Source organism: Durotheca rogersii (assembly GCF_024521655.1).
Source record: "Durotheca rogersii strain YMJ 92031201 chromosome Unknown GGS23scaffold_51, whole genome shotgun sequence".
NCBI lineage: Eukaryota > Fungi > Ascomycota > Sordariomycetes > Xylariales > Xylariaceae > Durotheca > Durotheca rogersii.
Genome location: NW_026251282.1, coordinates 154592 through 169443, shown reverse-complemented (window position 1 = coordinate 169443; position 14852 = coordinate 154592). Strand labels below are relative to the sequence as shown.

Here is a 14852-nt window from a genome sequence, read left to right as displayed (position 1 = left end):
CCTCCTAGGCAGATACTTTAGGTACCTTAGGTACCTGCTATTAGACGTGGAAATGTCCCATGTAGGTACTTCCATTTGAAATTGCCGCTGTCAAGCGGTACCCTAGCACTGCGACACAGGTACCTAGGTACATAGCAAATATTAGCAGGTAGAAGAGATGAGGCCTAGTACCTCTAACAGTAACCTGGAGGTACCTCTCAACAGACCTCTACGGGTTCTTCCTCAATGCAAGAACACGCTAGGGCATAGGTATTGTAAAAGCAATAATAGGTAGGTACATCTTCCCATCGGTAAATTACCTGCCTCCTCCCTGGTCTCCTCGCGTCACCTACGATGCCCACTGGACCTCGAAACTCTTAAACTCAACCTTCAAGGGAGCCGCCGCCACCTTCTCGGGGCGCGCCACGAGCGGGCCCACGTCGAGCAACCACTCGCCGGCCGTCTCGTCGTCTTCGTCCGCGAGCACCCAGCAGATCTCCCGGAGCGGGATCCTCTCCGCCACCTCGCCGCCGGACCCCAGCACCAGCCGGTACACCCAGAGGCTCTTGCCGTGCTCGTCGCCCTCGCGCGCGATCTCGATGGTGAGCCCGGTCCCCGCCCCCGGGTCCGCCTCGCCCGCTGTGAGCACGAGCGGCACCACGCTCCAGTCCGCGAACCGGTCGCACCCCACAGTGCTCAGCTGCGGCCGCGACTGGTAGTACTCGAGCCCCGTCTTGATCCACTTGTCTGGCGCTGGCCCCGTCGACGTCGGCGGTGGCGCCGAAGCCCGCCGTGGCACGAGGAGCAACCCCGCCTGGTCGTACCTCTCGGTCCAGTCCGCCCAGAATGTCACGCGCGCCGAGAGGAACTTCTTCAGCGGGCCCGTATTCGTGTGTGAGATGGGTGCTTAGGAGCTGCTGTGTTAGCGGCAAGCTTGGAAAAGGGGGGAAGAGGGCGGCCACAGAAGCGGAGGCAGGGCTACGTAGATACCTACCGTTCCAAATGTTGGTGCTCGGTGGCTTCCGCCAGATGTCGGTGCCCGGCGGTGCCTCTAGGTTGAATGCCATGACGGGTAGAGGGGTCGATTTCGTTGCGCCTTGGGAGATCTAATATCGAAGGCCCTCAAATGTTCAGGAGACCGAAGTATTTTGAGATGCTGATTGTCGCGTGCGGCTCCCAGTAGGACAACCTAGAGACGGCATTGCCCGGGTTTAAATACTCGGGCTCTTCCCGCAGTCGGAGACCACATCATCCTCACTCCTAATACTACACGTTGCCTTACAATGGATTATTGCGTTCGCAGTTCCTTTGCCGATGATGGCCCGACGGCCCTGGCATGCTAAGAACTGCGCTACGGAGCTGCCAAATTGAATAACGGTCCCCTTCCTTGTAGAACGTGACCCAGGGTCAATGTCGCTTTTTGGGGTCATGGTAATCATCCGATCTTATGATTTTCATCAAAGCCGTCTTCTGACTTGTGCTGTCCGCTCTGATATCTTCGGGTCAGCCTGGACACTGATGGCGGGTATTAGTTGCGGTGTCGGACTTTCCAAAAATGGATATTGACTTGACGACGAGAAGGCCGGCGGGCGACAGAAATGGACGCTAGTCCAACGACCGACTCTCCGATACCTAACGGCTTACCAGACTCAAGGCATATTTTATCCCCGTTACACTAATCGTCTAAAACGATCTGGTCACAGCCATGTGTGTCCCGTAGATTTAGAAGCTACCTGACTATGGGCAGGCGCTCAGTCATCCTTTGCAATATTCGGGACATATATTCGCCATCTAGATCTATCTATCGTATTCATACCAAACCAGCACTAGCTATCTCGGGACCACGGATTCAACACCTAACCCCCGGTGGTGGAAGCGTAGAAAGCTGCCCAGCCTTTGATCGGAATTTAGAAATCCCCAATAGTCATCAGCAAAAGCCACCTGTTGTCATCCTAAGACGAAAGTAAGTAGGAACAGAACCGTAAGCTAGGGTGAGTCTTGTACAATCGTCTCTACTAGGCGGAGAGAGGTTTGGTTGCTAATAAAATTAAAGCACTGGACTGAAAGATTGTCTTAAGGCCAAGTGGCTCATGATTACTGTTGTGGTCATGCGTTGTTCTTCTCCCGTCCAACTATTGAGTTAAATTAGGCTGTACGATTAGTATACATAACGGTTCCTCCTCTCTAGAGGCTTACTTAGTTTCGGGTTGACATGTTAATGCTGTGACCGTTGCTGTTAGTGTCAGAAAACGATTGTCAAATACTCGCGGGTGTTATTACGGTGCTTTTGGACGAGGATTTCTCTTCGCTAGTAGGCTGAGGTTGGAGGCTAAGACCGTGTTTTCATGATTTTCTCGTGTCGTTTTAGGATGAAGGGTAGGCGGCCCGACTAACTAAACCACGTATTATGTCTTGGTTAGCTAACTCGGCCCAGAGCGCGATGGTGAGAATTCACGCATAGAGGAGGAGGTTCTGGACGACGATTAGGAACTCAAATTTCATAAACCTGGGAGTGGGAGACATCGATCATTCTTAGCCATCCAGAGAAATCGATTGATGTATTAATCCAACGTTTTGGTAAAATTAAACGTTGGGATGTTGAACGCCCCGAGGTCTAGAAAGAGAGATGGAGGCACCTCATCCTCTCGCCACCTCCCCCACGGGCGTGGGTTACGGGAGGGCAATAATGGTAGCGATAGTGGTTATCTGCAGTTATGTACCCCTATATTCCTAAGTAGAGACGTGAAATTTCTCCTGCGATGTCTTTTTATTCTCTTATCGGACTCCTAGTATGAGTTTTACTATGTAAGCGAACCTACATGTAAATTGAAGGCGCCGACTGCGTAGAGGTAGGTCATTAGGTAGGGAATTTCGTTAAATTAGGTAGGTAGTTGCTGGTTAGATGACTATAACGTTGCCAATACACTCCTAGTACCAAATCTCGAGAACATTTTCCATCTTGCCAAATACAACTGATTGATACTAGTTTAAATTGATCTGGACCTAAGAGAGAGTACTTATTTCTGGCTCTCTAGTTATATTTACTGAGATTCAAGTGGGATTTGAAACGAAAAGGATATCTTTTAATGGAGCTCATACTGAAGCACTAACCTAAGGGACCTACGTACAGCCACTTCTACCCTCTCTGGGAAGAAGAAAAGCGGCATACAACAACGGAATTTCAATAGAACCAATTCTTCATATTATGACTATACAATCCAAGAATATAAACACCTACAGTACGTTGATTGTAAGGCTAGAAAGTGCAGGGATTACGATGTTCACCTACATAAGCTCTTCGCCCATTTTTATAACTTCAAACTCTCGCTCTTCCGCAATCTATATTGGCCTTCAGGATAATTACTTGGGAATATCTTCTTTTCAGGCGGGAGAAAAGGGCGGCTAATATATTACCAGATTCCTGTGTACCCAATATTCGTAGCCATCTTTCGTGGCTCTTGTTCATTATTATAATGACTTATACGGCAACACACGCTATGACAGGCTGTAAAATGGACTAGGACATGACACGCGCACCTTACACCCATTGCGGGAAAATGTACAGAATTAGGCAAATATGTCTAGCTATGTAGAGCCTCCCGAGGTGGAAATCCTGAGATTATCAGCCACATGCTTATATGTCTTTACAGGAATAGGCCTGGACGAGCCCATCTATTTCAATATAGCGGGCGTTTGGTTCGATGGCCTTGGTGAGAATAGTGTCCCGAGCGCTTCTTATGAACAGAACAAGCTCTGTGGTCCTGGGCATCTGTAGCGAGAAGTCCCCCAGTTGATAGCTCAAGAGGCGCTCACCTGTGGACCGGCTGAGAGAACTGAATGCCAACCCACTTAGAGGCACAAAAGGCACCTAGTGTATTATATATTAAGGTTAAGTGCCTTAAATGCTCACGATTAACGTTACGCGCCGATGTCTTAGGATTCCGTAGGTTACCTAGGTAAACGGGACCAGGTCGGTGTTACCATGGGCACGGTAGCCTCGGTCTTTCACAAAATATAACCGTGACGCCACCTTAAATGGGTGAACCCTATGTATAATGGCGAAGCCTGTAGCTCAACTTCACCACTACATAATAGCTATTCAACCGTTACTCAACACGTCCCCATATCCCGGAGCTCATGTTAACCACTTCCTTCGCGATAGAGGCTCTTGCAAGTGGACCCGGAGCCTAGTTGCACGGTGCACATACATATGCATGTGTAGTACCTATAGTACATCTGTGCAATAGGTATCCCTGATGAGATCCGAGGTCTAGGCTTGGGCTCTTTGCCTCAGCTTCAGCTCGACTAGGATTTATCAGGGATCTCGCTTCCTGGTCGAAAGCGTGGGGCCCCTGCAGGTATTCAGAGCCTGGTATTGGAGACGACCCTGGTGCCCTGGGTGGACCCGTTCTTCTTGCACCCTCTGGCGGACTTATAATACATGCCTACGTAGTTACTCGTACAAGCAGTACCTACATAGCCGGGACCCACAATGAGGTGCTTTCGACAACGGTACTCACACGGTTGCGAACGTCGAGGAGGGCTATGATCAACAAGTACAGGGGATAAGAGAAGTCATTCGGAGAAAAGAATGTGATTGGAAACCAATACGGCGTAATACAGTAAATTGCACGCAGAAACGTAGCACATGGAAAGTAGGCGCGTATACTTTCCTATTTAGTTGGTAATGTCACTGTAGGGTTATTTCCAATGTAATATAGCTTTCCTGCGCGACAAGAAAAGCTTGGTTAGGCCTCAACCAGGGTCAAGCCGAACGCGGCCAAGAATATGGTCCTAGGTGCGGGTAATTGAACTAGTCTCCACGTATGCACATATGCAGATGTAGATATGCGACTCCGTAATGTACTGCGGACATGCGCAAATATGCCTTACCAGTCGGTGGGAGCTCGAACACACTAGGCTTACATGGACGAGTATCTAGGCAATATCCCATTCTTCGTTCCCACCCCGGGCCTATACGTAGGTATCCCGGGTACGTCGCGGATGGCTTAGGGCTACCGGCACATCCAACATTACGAGCAGCTTGGGAGAGAGGTTGCATCGTAAGGCAGACTGGCAGGTAGACTGACCCTCGTCCGCGTCATGATGGCGTCTTATCAACAACGAGCTACTGGGGTGGGATATGTGGCTTATGATGATAAATAGCCTACAGCGACCCGTTCTGTGGTATTACTAGTAGACAAAACTAGGGGGGGAAACCTCGGGCACCGGGAGTCTTTGTTTGGTTCTGCTTCCCCGTTCTCCTAGTGGCCGATAGGTGAAGGCGGAGCACCATCGGGAAAACTACAAAAGGGGAACGCTGTGTTCGGAGCCAAACTGGGTAGGAGACAGAATGGGGCACTGGGGGCTTAGGGCATACCCGCCTTACCATGGCGATGCGTGAGTACAGGGGGTGCATACGGACATGCCGTTATATTACCTACTACGGGAACGCTGACTGAGTAAACTTATACACGCTACGGGTGTGGGCACCTGCTGTGATGCTCCCATCTAAGAATAAGATGTTCAATTCACGCGAAGTAGTATGGAAGAGGGCGAGCCGTCTTAAGGGAAGGTCTATATTACTGGTATATCCGGTCGGCCGTCGGCTATCAGTTGTCTTGTCTATCTGCCTGCCGTCGCCGGCGTCTAGCCCGTACCCGCAGTTAGATAGAGACCGAGGCCTGAATTGTACGATAGAGACGGGTAAGTCGGGACGAAGAGACACGTATAACCGGCCTGAGAGTTGGAACCTACATAGCATATCGGTATACCATTTCCCCCCTTCTTTCCTGTTCTCTCCTCTTGCTTCTTTCCACTTTCTTTCGACTTTCCTCTCGGAAGTTCCGTACATCTTTCTCACAATACTTTAATATATCATTTTACTATGTCCCATAAGTACGGTATGCTAGGCTTTCTAGAGTTGATTAAATCTTCTGCGTTAATATGCCTTGTGTCTTAACATTTTCTCTGTCAACGCGGGTGGCTTAACTGACGCTTCCTCCCATCTGTGGCCAGAGGGAGTTAATCTCTGGGTATATATCCCCAACAAGGGCATCGCCTTCTTCTTCCTGTTCGCCTTCTCCGTCTTAACGACGATACACTTCTGGCAATGCTGGTGCGTACAGTCGTCGTCTTTCCACTACCCCTATCTTCACCACCTACGTCTACCTAGGTATTATATGTTGAGTACGTACCACGCCTGCACATCAGCTCACGCCTTTCTTCGTACCGCAGTCTATATCGAAGCTTTAAGCTTACCGGCCTCTTCATCGTTGCCGGCCTTCTCTATGTCGTCGGATTCGCTCTACGGATCAACGGTGCCTTCCGCAACTACGAAGAATCAGACCTTTTCATCGCCAGCGTCACTCTCATATATGCTAGCCCGTACGTCCCAGTCGTATTTCGTTACGTCCATATACACATCCTTGATACATGGACTAGTCGTCCAAGCACCATGGCTGAAATTGAAAAAGAAAAGAATATACTCGATAATCACCTAAGAGAGGGGAGGAAACCGACCCGTCGCGTTCCGAAGACGAGAAGGAAAAACCAACCCCCATATTGAGAGAAGAGATACCATCTACCAACCCTCCCTACCACTCCTTCCCGCCCTCCGCAGCTGCATGAAATTTTGTACTATTTCTAATCATCCCCCCCCACAGGCCCCTCATCGCCCTCGCAACCTACAAAATCCTGAGCCGGGTCCTTGCCTACGTGCCGTACGTGTCCCCGGCGCCCCCGCGCTGGACCCTCCTCTTCCTTACGGTGCTCACACTCGCTATCGAGGCGCTCAGCGGGGCCGCTGCCGCCTCGCTAGCCACAAGCCCGTCCCCTTTCCCCCCATCGCCCCCTTCGTCGCGCGGCGCGGCGCTTCTGTGGGCCGCGATCGCGGCACAGCTGGGTGCGCTGGCGGGCGCGGGGCTCCTCGCCGCGGTGGCGCGGCGGCGGTGCGTGCGGGCGCGGCTCGCGGCGGCCAGAGGCGTGCTGAGCACGGTGTACGTGGGGCTCGCGCTCCTCGCGGTGCGCGCGGCGTACCGCGTAGCGGAGCAGACCGCGCCCGAGGCGGTCGCGCGGCGCGCCGAGTGGCCCTTCTGCACGTTCGACGCCGCCGCCACCCTCGCCGCCCTGGCTCTCTGGGCCGCCAGACACCCTCGCCGTCGTGCCTTGCCCCCCGACGCCCGCACCTACCTCTCCCGTGACGGCCTGACTGAGGTCACGCCGCAGGATGACACCGCGGCGTGGGACCCGCTCCGGGAGTGCCGCTGCGCGCGGGATAAGGCACGCGGGAGGATAGAGAGGGGCGGGGACGGGAGAAGCGGCGACGAGGTACGCTCGCTGCGGTCGATGTGGTATTCGGCCGTCTTCCCCTTCTCCCTCTCTTTCCCCTTTTACCCGCTATTCGTCCTTCCGTGGGCCCGGTTAGCTCAGCGAAAAGGGCGGTCATCTATCCGCGATTGCCCTTAGTTTGTGTTGTTTCAGGTATGAGGGAGAATATGTCCACAGTACGTTGTCATCCTCACTCTTGCGTTCGTAACCGTTTGTTGCTTGACTGGTTGTGCTGTTACAGCGGCTGGTAAAGGGGCTCAAACTGCGGTACCCAACTGTAATATGTACGTGTACCCCCGCGATGCTACTGGGTCTAATATCTACTTCTTTGCAATTAACTAGTTTGCGTCCTCGATTCACGTCCACTCGCGCTTGACATATCCCCGGAGAAGTATCATGAGGCCGAGACTCGACCGAGGGAGTGGAGATTTAAAATAACATACACGCTAAAAGGAACGACAGGAACTTAGTGCCTGACCTGGATATTTGTAAATCAAGCTTAGACTTTGCCGCGGGTTATTATCGTGGGGGTTTGGGTGTATAAACGACTCGCCGAAACTACCTAAATGCATCTCGGCGCGTTATCATGTTATCGGTTATTATATGGGTTGATGAAGCGTGGACGTCGCCGGGACTGTTCTAGCAGGAAAAGGGACTGGTTATATGGCATAATGACAGCTTGGCACGAACGTCAAGATCATAACCCACCCAGACTCACCCAACTACTTCTCGAATTATTATACAGCCTTCGTGTATATGCCCCTGAATTTCGACGATATTAAGCCCCCCCCCCCCCCCCCCCAAAATTTTTTTCTTTGGAACTGCCAGCACTTTACGACTGTCTCCCGTCCATGTCCAATCCACCAAGCATCATCTGAAAGTCTCCCAACGACATGAGCGGAGCGGGATTGCTGTCTGTTGGGCTAACCGACCCGTGCAAAGACATCAGGCCCGGCTCGAAATAGCCCGCGAAGGCAGCTTCGGTGGACGCTGTCGTTTGTACAGAACTATCCTCCATGCGCGGGCGAATCGTGGATTCGGCAAACTGGTATAGTTTTGCGCAGATCTCGTAAACAGGGCGGATTGTCGAGGAACGTTCTGCTATGGGCTCCATAAGCGAAACTACGGACGCGAGGAGATCTAGGTCCGCGACGGCGAATTCAGATACGGCGTGGACTACTAGAACGATATACGGCGTGAAGGGCATTAGCGACAGGAACCTGTGGCGGAATAGTCAGCACAGAAGTGAGGAATCCATGGATGGTAGCGGCGCGTACGTGTTCATAAAAAATGTCCAGCCTTTTATCCAACCGCTCGGGTTCATCTCCTTGATCGCATTCCCCGACTTCACTATGATTTCCAGCGCGTGCCGAGCGGCATCAACGCACTCAGCACAGGCATGACCTGGCTGGTTCGAGTTGTGATCCGGCAATTCCAACGCAACTGTGCTGCACACTACCGTCACCAACGCGCTGAGGAGGTATTCTACTAGTACTGTAGCTTCGCTGAATGTTACGATCGAAGTCCGCTCGTCATTTACCTATTCGTTTTGTTAGGAAAAGCTTCCTCGACGATCGTGATAGTATTATTCAACTTACCTTGCTCAACTCCGCCCGAATCTGTTTCAGTCTCGCGCGGATTTCCCGCGATCTCTGAGCACGCACGTGCAGGTTGATCTGCTGAGAAGAAACTGAGAAAAGAAGGGGTTGTATCTCGCCTTCTAGCACCGCCAGCTCTTGGAAGGCAGCAGCCGTTTTGCCGGCGATACCGCGTATGTCGAAGGGATGCACCATGCGCTCAGTAGACACATCGTACTGGTGGATTGACTGGGTTCTCCCCAACGTGAGCGCCAGGCCCTTGTCCCAGATGTACAGGTACCAAAAGGTGACCCGCTTCTTCATCTCGTCTTCGTCGAAAGGCACTGTAGGCAATCGATGGAGGCCGAGGTCGGTACACATCCGAGAAGCGGCCGAGATCAAATTCCAGGCTTTTGTGAGGTGTCCGAGTTTGGCGCAGGATGTTCCCTACCGTGCATACATCAGCAAACGGACATACCGCGACGTTACGAACTCCGAGATAAACTTACCGCCAACGCCATGGCTTGGCATGCTTCTATAGAGGGCTCGAAGGACATCCGGAAGCTCTCAGCAGAGGCCTGAGAGTTCTTGGCGAGCAGCTCTGCGATATTCTCGACTTCGTGCGCCTCCAGGCCGACGTCGGCGTAACGATCAGGGTCGAGATCCAGGAATAGGTGGAGAAGCCCTGTATTGACAAGGCTCCAGGTGCACAACGAGTAGGGGTGGACGGCGAAGAAGATCTCGCGACAGAGCTCGGTGAACTGCTGCTCGTCCAAGAAGCCGACATCAGCAAAGAACCGCTGCTTCTCGACCCGAGCGAGTCGCAGCAGTCTTAGCACGACGTCGCTCGGCGGCATGGTATAGCTTGCCAGTTCCGGATGCTGCTCGAGAAAGGGCAGCGCAGAGGGTATCCTGCTCTGCGGCGCGATCGTGCCGGAATTTGCCGTCCATTCGAGGATCTCCTGGATTATGTTCGAGCTCGCCGTGCCGTTCTCGGACGGCCGCTGCGGTAGATGGGCGGCCGCCATCCGCCGAACCTGGGCGTCGAAGGATGGGTAGGCCCTGTACCCGCCGGAGGTGTTAGAGCTCCCAGAGAGGAGAGCGACGGCAGAGCCGGCCGGAAAATCAGAAGCTCGCTGGAGGCTCTGCTGAGCGGCTGCCGGGCTACGGCTGACATCGCGCTGGAGAGCGGTGACAGTCTCTAGGACCTCTTGGAGCCGGTGGTCGACGCTCTCGAGAGCTTCGTCGTACTTAGCCGAGATGACGATGCGCTGGCGCTTCTCCGGCCTCGTCCGGGTCATGCGGCAGGTGAGGTTCGCCGTAACGCAGCTGGAGCATGGTGTTGCCCGATCACACCTCGTCTAGCAGAGTCAGGATCGGATCAGTCGCCGTCGTTCCAGCGGTGTGCGGGTGGAGCCATACCTTGCGATCCTTGCAGTTGTCGCACTTGAAGCCGTCTCTAAGATTAGACAAGATGTCGCCCACATGCTAAGGGGGTATTTTCTCCTTTTTTTTCTGTCAAAGAAACTCACTGCTTGAATCCTGCCGGTCCGCTCTCGCCGGCCATCGGGTGCTTCTTCCATGGCTACGTCTCGGACTTAAACCGCGACGGAGAGCTCGGAACCAACCAAACACCGCTCGGCCGTCACCGAGTTAGTTATACCACTTCGGTGTAAGTTGTGTTTTTGTTTTGTTCTTTTTAATCTGTTGTGTTTTGTTTTGGGCTGTTTCGCTTCTGCCTAATATGCACAGTATAGACAGTACGCATAAAATGTAGGCCAGTATAGACAGGAAATAGGTATAAACAACAGGTGTAAACAGCACCAACAACGCATATATAGCAGCCTCGAATACAACTTCATAGTGCAAGCCTCTCTAGCGTGGGTTCACGACGTCTCGGAAAGCGGCATGGATCTTAACCTAACGATGGACCGCCTTATACAACGGTACTGGGCTCGATGGCTCCTAGTCAGGGGGTAGCACAGCCCGCATAGTGACGACGCGCCGAGCCGGGCTCTAGAGACGGTCCGATGGGATCAGAGAGCCCATGGCGCGTAGTGAACGTGATTTAATACGGTCAATACGCTGCACGACATGGCTAATAAAAGACGTGGGGATTTCTAATAGGCGATCCGTGAGGTCCTAGACCCCGTTGGAGGCCTGCCGGATATAAGAGAAGATGGTGAGGAAGGAAGAAGAAAAATGCCTAGCGACCGACGCACCTAATGATATTAACCATAGCGATGATATTATATAGTTTTAGTGTTGAATGTTTCTTAGGTCGGTTATTTGCTATTTATTCTACTGCTTAATGTAGCAGTGGTATGTATAAGGAGACAGGTAGATAGGTCATGAACGCCCTAATAATTCTTAAACCCTCGTCGGGATAATGCAACGTCCTAATATGGAGCAAATAATATCCGACTATTGCACTATCCGATATCCTTATAGAGGAACAATATAAGTACTAGCACCCAACACACTCCACACCACAGCCACAACCACAGCCACAACATCAACATGAACTTTATCAACATCATCACCAACGCCAGCAACTACCACAACCACTTACTATGGCAGACAATCTTATAGAAAGGTCTCACGCCAACTCAGGGCAAATTACTTTACAGAGAATTACGGTGCAGTATGGCGCGTAATTAAGTCTCACTTTCCCTATCGAAAAACAATGCCTACAAAAGGTGTAGCAACGGCAGACTCCTGTGAATGGCCTCACAAACTATCTGTGTCTACAACGGGTATCGCCACAGTTCCCCTTCACATACACATACACTCTCGGGCAAAACCTCGCATCCTCTTGGGGACATCGCAGAGTGAGTTGGCGATAAGACACACGATAAGCCCTAAAGCAAAATAAAACAAAAACCCCCGATTAATGAAAAACAAACTCCGCGACCGTCAGTCTATATGGATGATGTCTCCGACAGACGACCTTCTCGCAGCGACAGGGATATCCTCCACAGGCGGTACCGTATGAAAGGACCTAGAATCCCACTTTAGTGCCTCCAGAAGGAAACGAAAAGTCATGCAGAATTTCGGAAAGGGGGTAGGGACAAGCATACCTCGACAACAGTATTTTCTGCCTCACACGCAGATCTACACAGGCTACTCGAGTGCCCCAGTGCGCTTGCGACCAGGCATAGAAGAAAGTAAAAGGGCAGAAGAGAGTAGCAGCAAAGCTGCCCCCGGCGTCGGCAAGGAAGCGTACGTGTTTTTTTTTCGTTCTCGTTCTCTCGTCGTCCTCTGATGTACTTCTCTCACTGAACCACCGGCCAGGCAGCACATCGTCGCGCTACAACGCGTAGAATCCCCCCTCCGTGCCGTGGTTGCCGAATTTGGATCGGGGTCGCAGGTAGCATCAGACGAGGATCGCAGTGCCCGTCGAGGAGGAGTCCGGGGCGAACGCTTCTTCTAGCTCTGCGCACGACGGCCGCTGGATGATGTCCCAGGCCTGCGAACGCAACATGTCCGTCTCGATCTCCACGTCTGCGTCCATCGCCGCCGTCGACCGCTCACTCTCCTCGCGCGCAGCACAGAGCGATAGGTCCCGCGCCACGGCCATGTTCTTTGGGGGGATGATGACGGGTACCGGAAGTGCTGGATCGTCGCCGCCGCCGCCTCCCCCCTCCTCCTCGCTGTTGTCGTGCTCATTTCTTACGGTATTGTCGCGCTTTTGAGGCTGCTCTTCCTCCGGTAGCGAGACCAAGATCACGGGAACGTCTGGTGCACGAACCTTGGCACCGGTACTGAGATTACTAGTCGTAGTCTCAGCATCGGTCGTGGTCATATTATCCTTGCGCAGCTTAGGGAACTCCTCATTGATGAGATCGTCGATAAAGTCAAAGTCGTCATCATCCTTTCTTCCAGACTCCGCGAGAGTCGTGGCAGTAGAAAATGTCTCCATCTCCATCTCCGTCCATGTGTCGGACCTGGGCTTCTCCGGTTTACACAGGAGATCCAGGGTATCCCACTCCCAGTCGTTCTCCCAGTCGTTGATATCGGCATCCTCTTCGTCTTCCTTCTCCTCGTCTCCCCGCGATCTCCCTGCATTGATCTCTTGTCGCTCCTCGCGGCTTACCTCTGCCAGTGTCATGACGCGGCTAGCTCGGGTCTGGAACTCACCCTCGGCGACAAACCCAGTCCACGCGTCGCGCATCCACTCGAAGACGAGCGGCGAGCAGGTCATCGCGCGCGGGCGGCCCTCGTTGCCCCGTCCTACCCCGGCCCCGTGGCGACCCATCCACTCTTGGTGCCCGTAGCTGTAGCCGTGGCCGTGGCCGTGGCCGACGTCGTCGCACCGGCCCTCGGCAAGCGCCAGCGCCCCGTCGAAATGAAACCCGCGGCGTCCGAGCAGGCCGGTGCGCGTCAGCGGTCGCGGATGTCTCAACAAGAGTAGACCAAGGTCGCGGGCCGCCTCCGCGGCCGCCTGCACACATGTCCAGTTGGCGAGGCAGGCGCGGCAAGGACCGCGCGGCGGCAGCAGAGATGCCGTCTTCTTCCCGTACGCGACCGAGCCAATCCTGCCGATCCTTCCAGCCAGCCTGGCGCGAAGCTGGCGGTGGCGGTGCTGCGCGAGCAAGCGGTCGCCCTTAGCAACAAGCAGGCGCTGGCGGTGGTACTGCTGGTGCTCAGCCGTGGTCCAGTTGTGCATCATGGTTGTGGTAATCGTTGTTAGCGGGAGCGTGGCAGAGGCGTCATAGCAGGCGCACACATGGGAGGCACAGCAACGCCGCTGGTCGCACATCGGTCCAGCAACCTGCAGTGCCCGGTCCTGATACAGGATGTACACGCCCTCCTCATCTTCCGGCAGCCCAACATCTCCTGCGTTGCACAGGTACTTGTAGCCCCCTGTGATCACGTGGAACCGTAGTTCGCCCTCGAGTCCATCGCGCCCATCGTAGGCTGCTGCGATGACGGTCACAGGCAGCTGCGGTAGGGCCCTGCAGGCTACGTGGTTCAGGCCGGGGTTGTTCTCCATGGATGGCATGGTGGTGGATTTCCTTCTTGTGGTGTAGACGTTGTTTTGTGAAGTGCGTTTCTGTCGTTTGTGTGCGCATGCCCTATCTGTAGGGTGGACTGGAAGACAACCCGACAGGGAGATGTGCGTACGTCTTTTGCTTCAAGTGGGACGAGTGATCAGTTACAGATGGTCCAGAAGAGCTGCGACGTGTGATGGTGAAGGGAGCTGGGGGAGGGGGGGTCCAAGAGCAGTGAGTTGCTGTTCCGAAGAAAGGTGAAAGGGAGACGGTGAAGGGAGACGAAGGAGACACAAGTAACCCGTTTAAGTATTCCAGGATCTCGGCTCTATCATCTCTACAGCCCCACCTAAGTTGATATCGGGGCCTTACCAATGAATGTCTTAATCGGATGGAGGTGAAGTTGTCGTTGTCCGGACAAACACCCCGACTTCCTTGGTGGCAAAATGGCTGTCGGGGCCCACTCCGCAGAACTGGCTGGAACTGGCTGCTTCTGTCTGTGGTGGAGTTGAGCAGAGAGGCTCTAGAGGTAGATGTGTGCCTATTGGTATGTATCTGAATGAAGCAAGCTTGGAGTACAGTCGGTTACTGTATTGCAGATGAAAAGCTGGCCCTGTCACGGAAGTCCCTCCATAGGTGATGAAAGTCTCCTTGGGGTTGTCGGATATAAAGGTGTAATAGTGTCGAGAGGTGAGAAAGGGAGGAGGACTAGCAGCCTTCTAGATAAATATAGACAGAACAGGCCTTATTCAGTCCAAAGATTCACCGTTAGAATCAAGTGTGGATTTTCCCAAGAAAAGAAATTCACTGGAGGCAAGAAGGGGATATGCCTATAGCAGATAATGGCCGGTGCCATCCCTTATTTGCCAAATAACGAGCCTGTTTTGATGGTTATTTTCCAGGGCACATAGTAGACACCTCCAGCTACCTCTCCCCCCAGCAACAACGATAACAACAATAATAACAACCCTCC

General features: G+C 53.2%; 4 protein-coding genes across 4 annotated transcripts; 1 reads left to right on the top strand and 3 right to left on the bottom strand.

Moving 5' to 3' along the window:
• Window positions 1–7: 7 nt before the first annotated feature.
• On the bottom strand, window positions 8–1635 carry GGS23DRAFT_589601 (uncharacterized protein). Its single transcript, XM_051517635.1, has 2 exons — window positions 974–1635; window positions 8–885 (listed from the first exon to the last, which is right to left on the bottom strand). The coding sequence occupies exons 1-2, from the start codon at window positions 1044–1046 to the stop codon at window positions 329–331; spliced, it is 630 nt and encodes a 209-aa protein (XP_051367329.1). The 5' UTR covers window positions 1047–1635; the 3' UTR covers window positions 8–328.
• A 3511-nt stretch (window positions 1636–5146) lies between these two features.
• GGS23DRAFT_618919 (uncharacterized protein) lies at window positions 5147–7467 on the top strand (the record flags this gene model as incomplete). Its single annotated transcript, XM_051520970.1, has 5 exons — window positions 5147–5882; window positions 5998–6097; window positions 6217–6366; window positions 6645–7308; window positions 7447–7467. The coding sequence occupies exons 1-5, from the start codon at window positions 5867–5869 to the stop codon at window positions 7465–7467; spliced, it is 951 nt and encodes a 316-aa protein (XP_051367328.1). The 5' UTR covers window positions 5147–5866.
• Window positions 7468–8140: 673 nt separating this feature from the next.
• Window positions 8141–10468, bottom strand: GGS23DRAFT_608138 (uncharacterized protein; the record flags this gene model as incomplete). The annotated part of the gene is made up of 6 exons (XM_051520160.1): window positions 8141–8528; window positions 8586–8848; window positions 8907–9332; window positions 9395–10246; window positions 10308–10331; window positions 10418–10468. 6 exons carry the CDS (start codon window positions 10466–10468, stop codon window positions 8141–8143), a joined length of 2004 nt encoding a protein of 667 aa, XP_051367327.1.
• Window positions 10469–12205: 1737 nt separating this feature from the next.
• Window positions 12206–14557, bottom strand: GGS23DRAFT_442179 (uncharacterized protein). The gene is made up of 2 exons (XM_051513941.1): window positions 14252–14557; window positions 12206–14020 (listed from the first exon to the last, which is right to left on the bottom strand). Exon 2 carries the CDS (start codon window positions 13888–13890, stop codon window positions 12262–12264), a length of 1629 nt encoding a protein of 542 aa, XP_051367326.1. The 5' UTR covers window positions 13891–14020; window positions 14252–14557; the 3' UTR covers window positions 12206–12261.
• Between the last annotated feature and the right edge of the window lie 295 nt (window positions 14558–14852).